Source organism: Carettochelys insculpta, chromosome 14 (assembly GCF_033958435.1).
Source record: "Carettochelys insculpta isolate YL-2023 chromosome 14, ASM3395843v1, whole genome shotgun sequence".
NCBI classification, from domain to species: domain Eukaryota; kingdom Metazoa; phylum Chordata; order Testudines; family Carettochelyidae; genus Carettochelys; species Carettochelys insculpta.
In genome coordinates this window covers 360,438-375,934 of record NC_134150.1, presented here as the reverse complement: position 1 = coordinate 375,934, position 15,497 = coordinate 360,438, and the positions used below count along the sequence as shown (strand labels likewise).

General features: G+C 49.3%; 1 protein-coding gene across 6 annotated transcripts in view; it reads right to left on the bottom strand.

The window, feature by feature from the left end:
• The window catches only part of HYDIN (HYDIN axonemal central pair apparatus protein), a 286,881-nt gene that overhangs the window by 148,782 nt on the left and 122,602 nt on the right, over window positions 1-15,497 (bottom strand). For all 6 annotated transcript variants that reach the window (XR_012647429.1, XR_012647430.1, XM_075008458.1 and 3 more), the window contains exon 20: window positions 12,123-12,266. Coding sequence is in view for 4 of the 6 variants with exons in the window: in XM_075008458.1 (XP_074864559.1) it covers window positions 12,123-12,266 (144 nt within the window). In the remaining 2 variants the exon portion in view is untranslated. The remainder of the gene's footprint in view (window positions 1-12,122; window positions 12,267-15,497) is intronic.

The following is a 15,497-nucleotide window of genomic DNA, read 5'->3' as shown; positions in this document are numbered from 1 at the left end:
CCTGGATTGTCCTTCTTTGCTTTTTTAAAGATGGGCACTACGTTTTCCTTCTTCCAGTCACCCGGTACCTCCCCCGATCTCCAAGAGTCTTCAAGGATAATGGCCAAAGGTTCAGCAATGACCTCTGCCAATTCCCTCAGTACCCTGGGGTGCATTAAATCCAGACCCATGGACTTGTGCACATCTAGTTTTTCTAGACAGCTCAGAACTTGTTCCTTCCCCACAGATGGCTGCCCTCCACCTTCTCATACTACATTGTCTAGTACCATCATGTGGAAATTGACTTTGTCCGTGAAGACTGAGGCAAAAAAAGCATTGAGTACTTCAGCTTTTCCTACATCATCTGTCATTAGGTTACCTCCCTCATCCAGTAATGACCCCACACCTTCTCTGATAACCCATTTATTGTTAATATGCCTGTAGAAACCCTTCTTGTTACTCTTCACATCCCTTGCCAGCTGCAGTTCCAATTGTGCTTTCGCTTTCCTGATTACTGCCCGGTGTTCTCCAGCCGTATGTTTGTACTCCTCCTTAGTCAACTGTCCACGTTTCCATTTCTTGTATGCATCCTTTTTGAATTTAATCTGACTAAGAATTTCCCTGTTAAGCCAAGCTGGTCACCTACCATGTTAGCATTTCTTACTGTGCAGCGGGATGGTTTGTTCCTGTGCCTTCAGTAAGACTTCTTTAAAATACTGCCAGTTCAGACCATTGTTCCTTGTTCTGCCATCTGTAACCACTGAGAACAGCCTCTCTGCATCCTCTTCAGAGCTCCCTTTCAGGAAGCTGAAGGCTGCTGTCAAATTGCCCCTCACTCTTCTCTGCAAACTAAATAAGCCCAAATCTCTCAGCCTCTCCTCATAGGTCATGTGCTCCAGCCCCTCAGTCATTTTTGTTGCTCTCCGTTGAACTCGCTCCAATGCATCCATACCCCTTCTACAATGGGGGGCCTAGAACTGGATGCAATACTCCAGATGTGGCCTCACCAGTGCCAAATAGAGTAGGGGGGAGGGGGAAATAGCAGCTTTTTCTGCTGGAAAAAGATCTGCTGGAAATGATCTCCTTATACACCCCAATATGCCATTAGCCTACTTGGCTACAGGGGCTCACTGTTGACTCATATCCAGCCTCTTATCCACTGTCATTCACACGTCCTTATCTGCTGCACTGCTACTTAACCAGTCAGTCCCCAGCCTCTAACAATGCTTGGAATTCTTTCATCCCAAGTGCAGGATTCTGCACTTTTGTTGAACCTCAGATTTCTTTTGGCTCAATCCTTCAATTAATCTAGGTCACTCTGGACCCTATCCCTACCCTCCAATGTATCCACCTGTCCCTCTAGCTCAGTGTCATCTGCAAATTTGCTGAGGATGCAATCCGCCCCCTCATCCAGGTCATTAACAAAGACGTTGAACAATACTGGCCCTAGAACTGATCACTGGGGCACCCCACCTGAAACCGACTGCCAACAAGACACTGAGCCATTGATCACTACCCATTGGGACCATCTGTCAAGCCAGCTTTCTATGCATCTTACACTCCAGGAATCCAATCCATACTTCCTTAACTTATGGGCAAGAATGTTGTTGGCGACTGCATCAAAAGCTTTGGTATAGTCAAGGTATATCACACCCATTGCTTTCCCCGTGTCCACAGAGCCAGTTAGCTCATCATAGAAGCTAATCAGATTGGTTAGGCATGACTTGTCCTTGGTGAATCCATACTGACTACTCTTGATCACTTTACCCTCTTCCAAGTGCTCCAAAATGGATTTCTTGGATCCCATTCATGATTCTTCTGGGGTGTGAGGTAGGCTTACTGATTTACAGTTCCTTGGATTGTCCTTCTTTCCTTTTTTAAAGATGGGCACTACATTTGCCTTTTTCCAATCATCCGGGATCTCTCCTGATCTCCACGAGTTTTCAAAGATAATGACCAAAGGCTCTCCAATGATATCTGACAATTCCTTCAGCACCCTGGGACGCACTATATTCAAACCCATGGATTTGTGTACCTCTAGCTTTTCTAAGTAGCTCAACCTGTTCTTTCCCCACCAAGGACTGTCTACCTCCTTCTCATACTGCATTGCTTAGTGCTGTAGTTTGGGGACTGATCTTGTCTGTGAAGACTGAGCCAAAAAAAGCATTGAGTACTTCAGCTTTTTCTGCACCATCTGTCACTAGGTTATCTTCCTCAGCCAGAAACGGCTCTGCACCCTCTCTGATCATCCTTCTATTGTTAACATGCCTGCAGAAACCTTTCTTCTTGCCCTTCACATTCCTTGCTAGCTATCGTTCCAATTGTGATTTTGCTTTCCTGATGACCCCCTGACATCCTCTGTACGTTAAAGACAAACAAACTAATTTATTAGGTGATGAGCTTTCGTGAGACAGACTCATCTCTTCAGATCATAGCCATACCAGAACATACTAAATACATAAAACACAGAGGTCCAAAAATTCTTATCAAGGCTGACAAATCAGAAAAATTGTTATCAAGGTTTGCAAATCAAAGAGCAGAGGGGCAGCAGAAGGGGTGTGTGGGGTAGGGAAGTCAAGAGTTAGATAAAAAACAAAGTATGTAAAAGAGTCCTTATGATGGGCTGAGTTATTGCTGTCCCAGTTCAAACCACGTGTTAATGTGTCGAATTTGAATATAAATGAGAGTTTTGAGCACTCTCTCTGTAAACAATTGTTAAAGTTCCTTTTCAGTAAAACAGACTTTCAGGTCACTAACAGAATGGCCCACTCCTTTAAAGTGACGGCTGATGGGTTTGTGAGTTAGCAGTTTTTTTAATGTCTGTTTTGAGTCCATTCATTTTTTTTCGAAGAATGTTTACAGTCTGTCCTATATACATGGTGTGTGGGCATTGTTGGCACATGATGGCATATATGATGTTAGTTGAGGAACTGGAGAATGTACCCATGATTCTGTGAATAATATGGTTAGGTCCAGTGATGGTATCTCCAAAATAGATATGTGGACAAAGATGGCAATGGGGCTTGTTGCAAGAAAAAGTTCCAGGATTGGTGGTATTGTGGTATAGCCTGTGGTTGCTAGTGAGAACCATCATAAGGTTGGTAGGTTGTCTATAGGAGAGAACAGACCTGTCACCTAGGGCCTTCTGGAGCGTGGCATCCTGATTAAGGATAGGTTGCAGGTCTTTAATGATTTGCTGCAGTGGTTTGAGTTGGGGCTATAGGTAATGACCAGTGGTGTTCTGTTATTAGTTTTTTGGGCCTATCTTGGAGTAGTTGGTTTCTGGGTATTTGTCTGGCCTTGTCGATTTGTTTTTTTTTGTTTGTTTGTTTGTTTGTTTTTTCACTTCTCTTGGTGGGTAATTCAGGTTTATGAATGTTTGGTAGAGATCTTGTACTTTTTGGTCCCTGTCAGTAGGATCAGAGCAGATGCGATTGTACCATGTGCCAGCAATGCCCACACATCACGTATATAGGAAAGACTGTAAACACACTTTGACAAAGAATGAATGGACACAAAACAGACAACAAAAAACTCCTAACTCACAAACCTGTCAGCCAGCGCTTTAATGGAGTGGGCCATTCTGTTAATGACGTGAAAGTCTCTGTTTTACTGAAAAGGAACTTGAACAATCATTTACAGAGAGAGTGCTCAGAACTCACATTTATATTCAAATTTGACACATGAACTCACGGTTTCAAACGGGACAGCAATTATTTGGCTCATTATAAGGACTCTTTTACATACTTTGTTTTACGTAACTCTTGACTTCCCCACCCCACAGGCCCCTCCTGCCACCCCTCTGCTCTTCTGATTTGTCAACCTTGATAACAATTTTTGGACCTCTGTGCTTTATATATTGAATCTGTTCTGCTATGGCTATGATCTGAAGAAGTGGGTCTGTCCCACGAGAGCTCATCACCTAATAAATGATTTTGTTAGTCTTTAAAGTGCTACTTGACTGCTTTTTTGTTTTGATAGAATACAGACTAACATGGCTATCTCTCTGTCACTATTCTCCAGCAATGCATGTATATTCCTCCCTTGTCATCTGTCCAAGATTCCACTTCTTATACACAAGCTTTTTGAGTTTGAGCTTGCCAAGGATTTCCCTGTTAAGGCAAGCTGGTTGCCCACCATGTTTGCTTTTCTTATTGCACATCTGGACGGTTTGTTCCTGTGCCTTCAATGAGACTTCTTTAAAATACTGCCACTTCTTCTGAACTCCTTTCCCCTTCATATCTGTTTCCCAAGGGGTCCTGCCCATCAGTTCTCTCACAGAGTTGAAATCTGCTCTTCTGAAATCAAGGGTCTGAATTTTACTGCTCACCTTTTTTCCTTTTGTCAGGATCCTGAAATCTACCATCTCAAAGTCGCTGCAGCCCAGGTTGCCACTCACTTCTATTTCTCCTACTGGTTCTTCCCTGTTCGTGAGCAGCATGTCAAGCTGCACACAGCCCACATCGGTTCCTTCAGCACTTGTAACAGGCAGTTATCCCCAACATTCTCCAGATCTTCCTGGATTGTCTGTGTGCTGCTGCATTGGCCTCCCAATAAACATCGGGGTGATTAAAGTCTCCCCTGAGAACCAGGACTGTGGTTTGGAAGCTTTTCTAAGCTGTCTGAAGAAATCCTCATCTATCTGATCTGGTGGTCTATACCAGACACCTACCACAACATCACCTTTGTTGCTTCCACCTCCAAGTTTAGCCCAAAGACTCTCAACTGGCTTTTTCTCTCCATATACTGGAGCTCTGAGAAATTATACTGCTCTCTCACGTACAATAGAGGTCCTCCTCCTTTTTTCCCCTGCCTGTCCTTCCTGAACAGTTTATACCCTTCCATGATCATGCTCTGGTTCTGTGAGTCATCCGACCAAGTCTCCATTATTCCAAACACATCATACTTCTTTGACTGTGTCAGGGCCTCTAATTCTTCCTGTTTGTTTCCCAAGCGTCTTGCATTTATGTACGAACACCTTAGATAATAAGCTGATTTGCCAACATTCTCCTTTTCTGTTCCTTTCTCCTTTCCCACTTACCTCAGGGCTTGTGTCACCATCCCCGATGAACTGAGTTTAAAGCCCTCCTCACTAAGTTTGCAAGCTTTCCTGTAAAAATGCTTGTTCCTCTCTTGGTTAGGTGGATCCCATCTCTTCCTAGCAATTCTTGCTCCCGAAACAGAATCCAGTGGCTGAAAAGATCAAAGCCTTCTCTCCGACACCACCTGCACAACCACACATTTACCTCCACAATTTGACGATCTCTACGTGGACCCCTTCCGTCAACAGGGGTAATACATGAGAACACTATAGCCGCGTCTACATGTGCCAGCTACTTCAAAGTAGCTGCGCCAACTTCGAAATAGCGCCTGCCACGGCTACACGTGCCAGGCGCTATTTCGAAGTTGACATTGACGTAAGGCGGCGAGACGTCCAAGTCGCTAACCTCATGAGGGGATGGGAATAGCGCCCTACTTCAACGTTGAACGTCGAAGTAGGGCATGTGCAGCCGTTGCGCGTCCTGCAACATCGAAATAGTGGGGTCCGCCATGGCAGCCATCAGCTGAGGGGTTGAGAGACACTCTCTCCAGCCCCTGAGCTCGATGGTCACCGTGTGCAGCGGCCCCTTAAAGATCCCCGCCCCCTGCCTTCCTGTGCAGGAAACAGAGAGCATGCAGGCGGCAGCCCAGGGGTGTGCAGGCTGGCCACGTGGCTCTGCAGCCACAGACACCTCCCCCCAATGTGATGGTGCCCCCAGGGCACCCCCCCCAAGGGGAGTCAGGGCTCCCAACCCGGCAGCCAGCCTGGCAAAAGGCAGCGGGGCCCCTCCTGGACGGAGGCTGAGCTTCGGGACCTGCTGGGGCTCTGGAGTGAGGAGGAGGTGCTCCAGGTAATGGAGAGCAAGAGGCGGAATGCAGATGCGTTCGCTCAGCTGGCCGAGGGCCTGGCTGCCCGGGGTCACCCTCCCGCACTCCTGACCATGTCAGGATTAAGGTCAAGGAGCTGCGGCAGGGTTACGCCCAGACCCGGGATGCGGCCAGCCGATCTGGGGCCGCCCCCGTCACTTGCCCCTTTTACAGGGAGCTCAGGTCCATCCTGGGCCCCCAGCACACCTCCTCCCCTCCGGCCACTCTTGATACCTCAGCCGACGAGCCCCAGCAGGCCGCGGAGGCGGAGTCCGCCCCGGAAGCAAGCCCCGCACCCCAAGGGCTCCCCCAGGAGCCCACCCCTGGGGCACTGGAGGAGGAGGAGGAGGGGGGATCCTCCTCCAGCGATGGGGGGCTCCAAATCGACATCCCATCCCGGAGCTCCAGCAGGGCGTCCGCCCACCAGGCGTCCCCCAACCGTGGGAGTGGACCATCAGGTATGTACGCCCCCGGTGCACACTCCCAGGGTTGAGGGGCGGGGCTAACAGACATGACCAGGGCCCTCCACATGCCCAGATGACCATGGCCCCAAGGACAGCAGTGGCATGTCCCTCAGAAGAGTGCATCAGCCCCTGCCCCCCCAGCAGGACAGTGCCATGCCCCATCCCTGGGGATGGGGGGAGTGGAACCTAGGGTCCCTGGGGGGAGGGGGTGGGACACCCATCATCATCATCATCAGCAGCACCTCCCGGGGATGGGGATGGTGAACCAGCAGCAGAGGGGTGGGGGGGACAAAGGCCACAGCTCGGGGCCCACAATAACAGCTGTCTCCACTCTTCTTGCCCCCTGTGTTCTGCAGCTGCACCATTGGAGGGACCGGAGAGCGCCGGCGAGGTGTCAGTGGTCCCAGAGAGCCCACCAGGGCCATCAGTCCAGGCCAGCCCCTCGGCGGAGCACTGACCGGCCCCAGGGTGGGGACGACGGCAGAGCCAGCACTCCTGGACAGCGACGGACCCCCAGTTGCTGGCGATCCTCTGGCGGCAGCTGGAGGTCTCAGAGCAGTGCCTCGAACTGCAGGAGCGGACGCTGGCCTGGAGCCAGGAGGCATGGGGGGCCTTTATGCGCACCCTCGAGCACATTGCGGACTACCTGGCCCCCCACGCCGCACCGGCCGCCGCTCCGCCCGCCCTGCCTGCTCCACCCGCCGTCGCACCGCCATCTGCCACCGAGGGGGACTTGGGGCCTGCTCACACCCGCCAGCCATATCTCCTGGTCCGCCCGGCCCCCAGCCAGCCCTGGCCAGGGCTGCGGCCAAGGCACGGGTTGCGGCCGCCCAACCCCAGCGCTGGACATTAGGGGGTGTGGGGCCCAGGACGTGGTCCCCCCTCCCCCTTTGTACATATCCCCTACACTTGTCTTTTGTAAATAGTTTGTATTAGACCCCTGTTATGTTATGATGATACCTGCCCCCCCACGTAAATAGTTCTCCCCTTCCTTGTCTTCCCCTTTTTTTTCCTGTCATCTTATAATAAATATATATTTATAATATTTATTTTGGCTGTAAATAGTACGATTATAATAAGAGTTCAATGTATTCTGGTTTGACGAACAACATGTCTGTTTTTATTTACAAGAAAAGTGGGGGGGGTGTGCTCTTGGGTGCTCTGTGGCGTGGGCGTAGGGGCAGGGAGTGTTGTGGAGGATGGGGGGGGGTGCAGTGGGGGGCCTGCCAGCGTTCAGCCCGCAGCCTCGTTGAACTGGGCCCGCAGGGCCTCCTGGACCCGGGTCCCTTCGGGGTCCAACTGGCAACTGGGGGCAGCGGGTGGCTGCTCATCGGCCCTGCCAGCCTCCACAGCCCAGTCCTGAAAGAATGCCTCCCCCTTGCTCTCGACGAGGTTGTGGAGGGCGCTGCACGTGCCCACAATCTGGGGGATGTTGGTGGGGCCCGCATCAAGGCGGGTGAGGAGACACCTCCAGCACCCTTTGAGGCAGCCAAATGTGCACTCCACCACCTGGCGCGCGTGGTTCAGGCGCATGTTGAAGCGCTCCTGGCTAGCTGACAGGTGGCCCATGTGCATAAGCCAGGGCCGGAGGGGGTATGCCGCGTCTGCGATGACGCAGAGGAGCATGGTGGTGTCCCCCACAGGGATCTCCCGCTGGGGGATGTAGGTCCCCTTCTCCAGCCAGCGGCACAGGCCCGAATTCCGGAATACCCGGGCGTCGTGGGTGCTGCCAGGCCAGCCCACATATATGTCCAGGAAGCGGCCCCGGCTGTCCACCAAGGCCTGGAGGACCACTGAGTGGTAGCCCTTCCTGTTTAAGCAGCGTCCTCCACTGTGCTCCGGGGCACGGATGGGGATGTGGGTCCCATCCAGAGCCCCGAAGCAATTGGGGAAGCCCAGGGTGGCAAACCCCGCGATGGCAGCATCCGGGTCCCCAAGCCGCACGAGCCTGTGGAGGAGCAGGGCATTGATAGCACGGACGACCTGCAGAGGAAGGACATGGGAGACCTCCAATGAGGGGTGTGCAGGGTGTGTGTGGCCCTCCCTCCCCCGCCTCCCCATGGGTCCTCTTACCTCCATGAGGACAGCCCCGACGGTGGCCTTGCCCACGCCAAACTGCTGCCCCACAGATCGGTAGCTGTCTGGAGTGGCCAGCTTCCAGACAGCGATGCCGACTCGTTTCTCCACACTGAGGACACGCCTCATGGCGGTGTCCTGGTGCCTCAATGTGGGGGTGAGCCACTGGCATAGCTCCAGAAATGTCTGCCGGCTCATCCGAAAGTTCTGGAGCCAGCGGTCGTCGTCCCACTCTCCGAGCACCAGCCACTCCCACCAGTCGGTGCTCGTGGGGTAGCTCCACAGCCGGTGGCGTGGGAGGCGGGGGGGGCTGCAGGGTTTGGGGTTGCTTCCTCCTCCCCTGCGGGCAGCTCTTCCTCTGTGGCTAGGATGTGATCAGCTGCCTCCTGCATGGCATCGAGCAGGGCGAGCACTGCTCCTACAGGGGCGGCTGGGTGGACCTCTGGCTGCTGCTGCTGCTGCTGCTGCTGGGAGTCCATGACTGTGTCGCCCGAGGTGTGCATGCCTGTGGCTCTGCAAACCACGTGCTGTGCAGGCTGAGTGTGTCTGGGAGGGGCCCTTTAAGGAAGCAGCTAGCTGTTGCCCTGGAAATGCTAGTCCGCCCTGTGACCCTGTCTGCAGCTGTTCCTGGCACCCTTATTTCGATGTGTGCTACTTTGGCGCATAGACATTCCCCTGCAGCGCCTACTTCGATGTGGTGCTGCCCAACAATGTCGACGGCACCAGCCGTGGAGGATGTGTAGACATTATTCATCGAAATAGCCTATTTCGATGTCGCTACATTGAAATAAGCTATTTCGATGTAGCGTTCACGTGTAGACGTAGCCTATTTGTGCTCCATATTCCTTGATCTTTCTTCCCAGAGCTGCATAATCTGCAGAGATCTGCTTAAGGTCCTTCTTGGCTGTGTCATTAGTTCCTACACAGAGGAGTAGGAACAGTTAAAAATCTACAGGTTTAATGATTTTTGGAAGAGACTCCATCACATCCTGGATTCTAGCTCCTGGTAAGCAGCAAACTTCACGAGATTCCAGGTATGAATGGCATATGGATGACTTCATACCTCATAGGAGGGCGTCCCTGACCACCACCATCAGTCTTCTGCTCTTGGGGGTGGTGGCTGTAGAACCTCCATCCCTATGACTATTCATTCCATGCCTTTCAGTCAGTGGGGTCTTCTTCTTATAACCTTCCCCGTGAAGTCTCTGCCACAGCATTCTCTACGGAATCACTTGTCTAGAGAGCCTGAAAGTGGTTGACAAGTATCAGAGAGATAGAAGTGTTCGTCCATATCTGCAAAAACAACAAATAGTCCTGTGGCACCTTATAGACTAACAGATATTTTGGAGCTTAAGGTTTTGTGGGCCACGAAAGCTTATGCTCCAAAATACCTGTTAGTCTAAAAGGTGCCACAGGACTTCTTATTTTGAAAACAGTTGCTTACATCCACCAGAATTGGAGATACCTGAATTGGCTTTCTCCACCTGGATGTTACATGCTTCCAGTTTTCTTCCTTGTTTAGCACTGCCTTCGCTGGCTGCTCAGCCTGCTGCGTTTGTAGTACTAAATGCTGCCTTCTGTCAATGAAGTCTTTACCTTCTCTTGTGGACTGGAGGGTTGATGTTTGCACCTCAAGTCCTCTAACCTCTTCCAAGATGGCAACCAGCTTGCACTTGGTACATATGAAATCCCTTGTATCTTCTGGGAGCAAAACAAATATGGCACATGCTGTGCAGGTCACAACAACTGACTTTTCAGTAGACTGGTCACTATCCATTTTCCCTTTTCTTCAGAGAATTCCCTCAGATGTTTTTAGTGCCGTCTTGAAGGGCAGAAGAGAAACAAAACTATAAGAAAGAGACATCTGGTATGGGGCTTCTCCGCAAGGTGAACTTCCAGGCAAACTCCCTATCAGCTGTTGCCCTCTTTGCTGCTCACAATGTTTGCTGTGGCTTCCTTCTTAAAGGCTGCTGGCTTGGCCTGGCTCAAAGCTTTGCCTCTAAGCGAATCAGCCCTGGAAGGCCCAGCTGGAACAAAGCACTCTCAATTTTCACCTTTGTAAACTTATCAAACTGCCAAACACACTTTCAAACTGTCCCTTTGCAAAACTGCAAAACAAATGCTCAGACACACAGACACTTGGATAATAAATACACCAGTTCACAATGCAGCCCCCCCATAAGCCACACTTATCTGAGATCCTCTCAGAAATTTTTCCAGGCAAACGCCCTGTTAGTTGCTGCCCTCTTCGCTTCCAAAAGGTTCCCAATTTAGCTTACTTGTTCCTGTTTAAACCTGGCATTTCTCTGAAGTTTATGATCAGATCATATACATTAAATGGTGTTTGGGAGGCTAAATGTATTTATCTCAAGCAAGCATAGTGTTATTACATTCAATACATTAGAGTGTGCAGCAACAAACCAAATGGAGAGAGACAGCTGGGATAACTGGATGGCACCAAATTAAACCTGAACGTTGAGTTCCAACAACTCATTTGCATGGGCTGCATAAAAGAACAGCAGTTCTGCAATATTGCTGGCTCTGGGGAATAAATAGAGAACAGGGATGGACAAGCAAGATCGGAATGGGAATTATGCTTCCCAGTCTCAGATACCTTGCAGAATGGGGGATGAAGATGCAGGTATGTGGCAGATAAGTGGGACTGAATTGTATTCTGTTACATGCCATCACACAGTAGTTTCTTAGGAATGTCTCTCAATCTTTATGAATACAGAGAAAAAAGCAACTGCCAAGAATGAATATGTGTTAACACATCAGTTCATACAACAATAGAGTTCAGAGAACAGTTGGACCTGGAGGGCAAGTACTAACAGTTTCTCTTGCTGACATAATTTAAAATATACTGGGGCAGATGAGAATCTGTAACTCCACTTATGGCCCCAGCATTTCCAGCTATGGCACCATCCCACTGAACTGAAACTGATCAGTTCGTTATTACTCAACCAGGCCCGCTGACTGGGGGAAGGGGAATAAGGGAGCATTTGCCCCTAGGTGTGGCATTTCAAAGGGGCCTGGAGTCAGGCCCCCTCCCACTTTGGCCCCCGGGCTTGCAGCACTGCTGTACTCAACATACTTGATTTGAGACTTGCAGTGTGGCCTGGGGAAGGTCATTTAACTGTTCTTAACTGTGTCCAGAACAAGAAGACACCTCTGGCCTAGATGGGATTGAACTAGTGTAGCTGCCAGGGCTGGCAACCCAGAGTATGACACTGGCCAAGGTGATAATCAGGTGTTCAAGGCAGCTAACCTGTCCCACTGCTTGCATGGCTGCAGCTAAACATCAATTTTTAAACATGGTAGCTGAATCACAGCTAGTGCAGTTATATCTACTCAAGCTTGGAATGACACCTTACTGTAAGCTCCAGCACAGACATGCCCAGAGTGTCACTTGGTGTGGAATGGAGAGAATGGTCCTTATCTATCGACAGACACTGGGGCATAGTGGGGAACAATTCACTAATGCTGGTAAAGGAGGTTGTCCATGCAAAAAACTATTAAAGGCAAAATCCTAAACCCACTGAAATCAATTGCAAAACTCCCACTGATATCAATGGGACCTGGATTTCACACACAGTCTTTGCACGTTTGTATATATCCACACAAACCCAGCATATCCTTTAAACAGTCATTTGGCTGACTATCTATTAAATGCCAGCAGGCAGCCAAATGGTTTACCTTTTCCACTCTGAAAGTGATCTCTTTGGAAGAGAGGTGCAGAATGGGTGCAATGAATTCACACGTGACATCCACTTTCATTATCCGTTCCTTCCCAGACTGCTTCCCTATAATGGCATGGCAAACCAACCGTTCCTTCACTACCTGCACAGGAAACCATCACAGCACATTGTCAGGGTGATACTAGCAGCAATCTTCAGATACATACTGGCTCCTGGTACAAAGCCATTTGGTTTCAACTATACACACAGCAGCCTGTTAGCTACTCTTGGCGCTTACAGTCATAAAGATATACATACTGGTCAGTACAATTACTCAATGTCTGTTAGGTAATGAGGTTCCTATAACTGAATAGAATCCACCAGTAGAAGTCCCAACAGAGCCACACAGCAACTAAATTTCGGTTACCTAGAATAAGCCATGCAGAAGTGTGAAAAAGAAAAGTTAATCATTTCATAAGAACATAAGAATGGCCATACTGGGTCAGACCAAAGGTCCATCCAGCCCACTATCCCGTCTGCCGACAGTGGCCAATGCCAGGCGCCCCAGAGAAGGAGAACAGAAGACAATGATCAAGTGATTATCTCCTGCCATCCATCTCCTGCCCTTGTACTGAAGGCTAGGGCACCATACTTTACCCCTGGCTAATAGTCATTTATGGACCTAACCTCCAAAAATTTATCGAGCTCTTTTTTAAACCCTAATAGAGTCCTGGCCTTCACAGCCTCCTCGGGCAAGGAGTTCCACAGGTTGACTGTGCGCTGTGGGAAGAAAAATTTCCTTTTATTAGTTTTGAACCTACTACCCATCAATTTCATTTGGTGTCCCCTAGTTCTTGTATTATGGGAAAACGTAAATAATTTTTCTATATTCACTTTCTCCACACCATTCATTATTTTATATACCTCTGTCATATCTCCCCTCAATCGCCTCTTTTCCAGACTGAAAAGTCCCAGTCTCTCTAGCCACTCCCCATATGGGACCCATTCCAAACCCCTAATCATCTTAGTCACCCTTTTCTGAACCTTTTCTAATGCCAATATATCTTTTTTGAGGTGAGGAGACCACATCTGCACGCAGTACTCAAGATGTGGGCGTACCATAGTTTTATATAGGGGAAGTACGATATCTTTTGTCTTATTATCTATCCCCTTTTTAATAATTCCTAACATCCTATTTGCTTTACTAACTGCCGCTGCACACTGCGTGGATGTCTTCAGAGAACTATCCACTATAACTCCAAGATCCCTTTCCTGATCTGTCGTAGCTAAATTTGACCCCATCATGTTGTATGTGTAATTTGGGTTATTTTTTCCAATGTGCATTATCTTACACTTACCCACATTAAATTTCATTTGCCATTTTGCTGCCCAATCACTCAGTTTGCTGAGATCTTTTTGTAGTTCTTCACAATCCCTTTTGGTTTTGACTGTCCTGAACAACTTGGTGTCATCTGCAAACTTTGCCACCTCACTGCTTACCTCATTTTCTAGATCATTGATGAACAAGTTGAACAGGATCGGTCCCAGGACTGACCCCTGGGGAACACCACTTGTTACTCCCCTCCATTGTGAAAATTTACCTTTTATTCCAACCCTTTGTTTTCTGTCTTTTAACCAATTCCCGATCCATGAAAGGATCTTTCCTCCTATCCCATGACCGCCTAGTTTAGTTAGTTTTAGTCTTGGCTTTCCGTGGTGCCGCCAGTGAGACCTGGACTTGCACAAGGGTTTGACGTTGCTCCCTTGGTGCCAGGAGAAAGCATGGCATTGTGTGTTCCTCTGGCACTGGCTCTGTTTCAGCTAGTGCCGGTTGAGCCCTTGGTAAGGCACCTACAGCTTGCGCCGGTGGTGACTCCATAGCCCCTTCCGGTATTGCCAGGGCCATGGGGGTTGAAGCCGCTTTACCTGAAATGTGCCTTTGAGTTTGAAGCCAGAGGTGGGCTTGGGCACACACTCAGAAGTGTGCCCAATGTTCCTGGTTCATCTCCTGTGCTCACCCTGGGCAGGAAGTACAATGGCAAAGGCTTGCACTTTGCCTTAGTCCGCAGTGAGGAAGCAAGTGAATCCCTGACAGAAGGGACATGGTTGCTTTAAATTGAGGATCTGGCCCCGGTTTAAAAGCTTTATCAAAAGGAAGCAGCTCTGTATCTCTCCTATCTCTCACAGTAAGGCTCTCACACACAGAACTTAGAGCATTGTTTTACATCCAGTGCTAAAGACATCTCTATGTTTTTCTTAATGTCTTCCTCTTGTTTTATTTGTTTTTTTTTTAAACAGGTCACATCAGCGAACTACATACAGAGTTGAAACTGACAAGAAAGAAAGCTCTAACTTCTTTCTTCTTCTCTTTTTTCCTCACAGCATCCCTGTGGTGGTAGGATGGACTGGGGGATGAAACACAGTGCCCCCATAGTGACGTGGTTGAGAACTGAAGGCTATGATTCACCGGTACTGGGAGAGAACACAGCACTGCATATTCCTCCAGCACCGGTGACAGCTGAATGTCCACAGATGCCAGCTGCATGCTCAACACGGCCGTCTCTGCCTGCTCCATCCAGGCTGGTAATGGCCGCGCTGTCGTTTTAGGCATTGCTGGTGCTGGGGGTGCTCAAATTTCAGACTTTGTGGAAGAAATGGGCTTTCGCTTTTGTGTGTCTGAAGTACCTGGTTTGTCTCCCATGCTCACTCTGGCTAGGGAGTCTACAGGGGAAGGCTCTGACTGTACCCAAGTCCCCAGTGAGGTAGAGGTAACATCCCTGACAGAAGGGAAGCTGGCCGGTGTTGAAAGCGATTCCGCCAGCAGCTGGAGAGTTTTGTCAAATAGGAGCATTTTTAATCTGATCTCTCTGTCCTTCCTTGCTCTGGCAGTCAAGATCTTGCAGTGACAGCACTTTAGAGGGATATGTGCCTCTCTGAGGCAGCAGATACACTCTGAGCGCCCATCTGAGATGGGCATAGAATCTCGGTACTTTAAACACTTTTTAAACCCAAGAATGAGACACATCTTTAGGTCTTCCTTTAGTACTGCATATCTTTCAGTCTGCTTCTCTCTCTCTCTCTCTCTCTCTCTCTCTTTTTAAACCCATTACCTGAGCGGGCTACACACAGAGATGTGAAACTGATGAGAGGAGAGGAGTTCCATCTTTCTTGTTCCTTTTCTCCTTTTCTTTAAACTCAGATAGGTACAGTAGCCCCTCAATTTATCAGACTAATGCAGGGAGAGGTGTCCGCTATTCCTGAAAGTCTGTTAAATGTGAAGCTTTACTGCCTGCCCACCCACCCCTTCCAGGCTGCCCTGGAAACAAAACAAAACAACTCTGCCACTCACCAGAGCTGCTGGACCCCGCTGCGTGGCTCGGACCCTGCCAGTGCA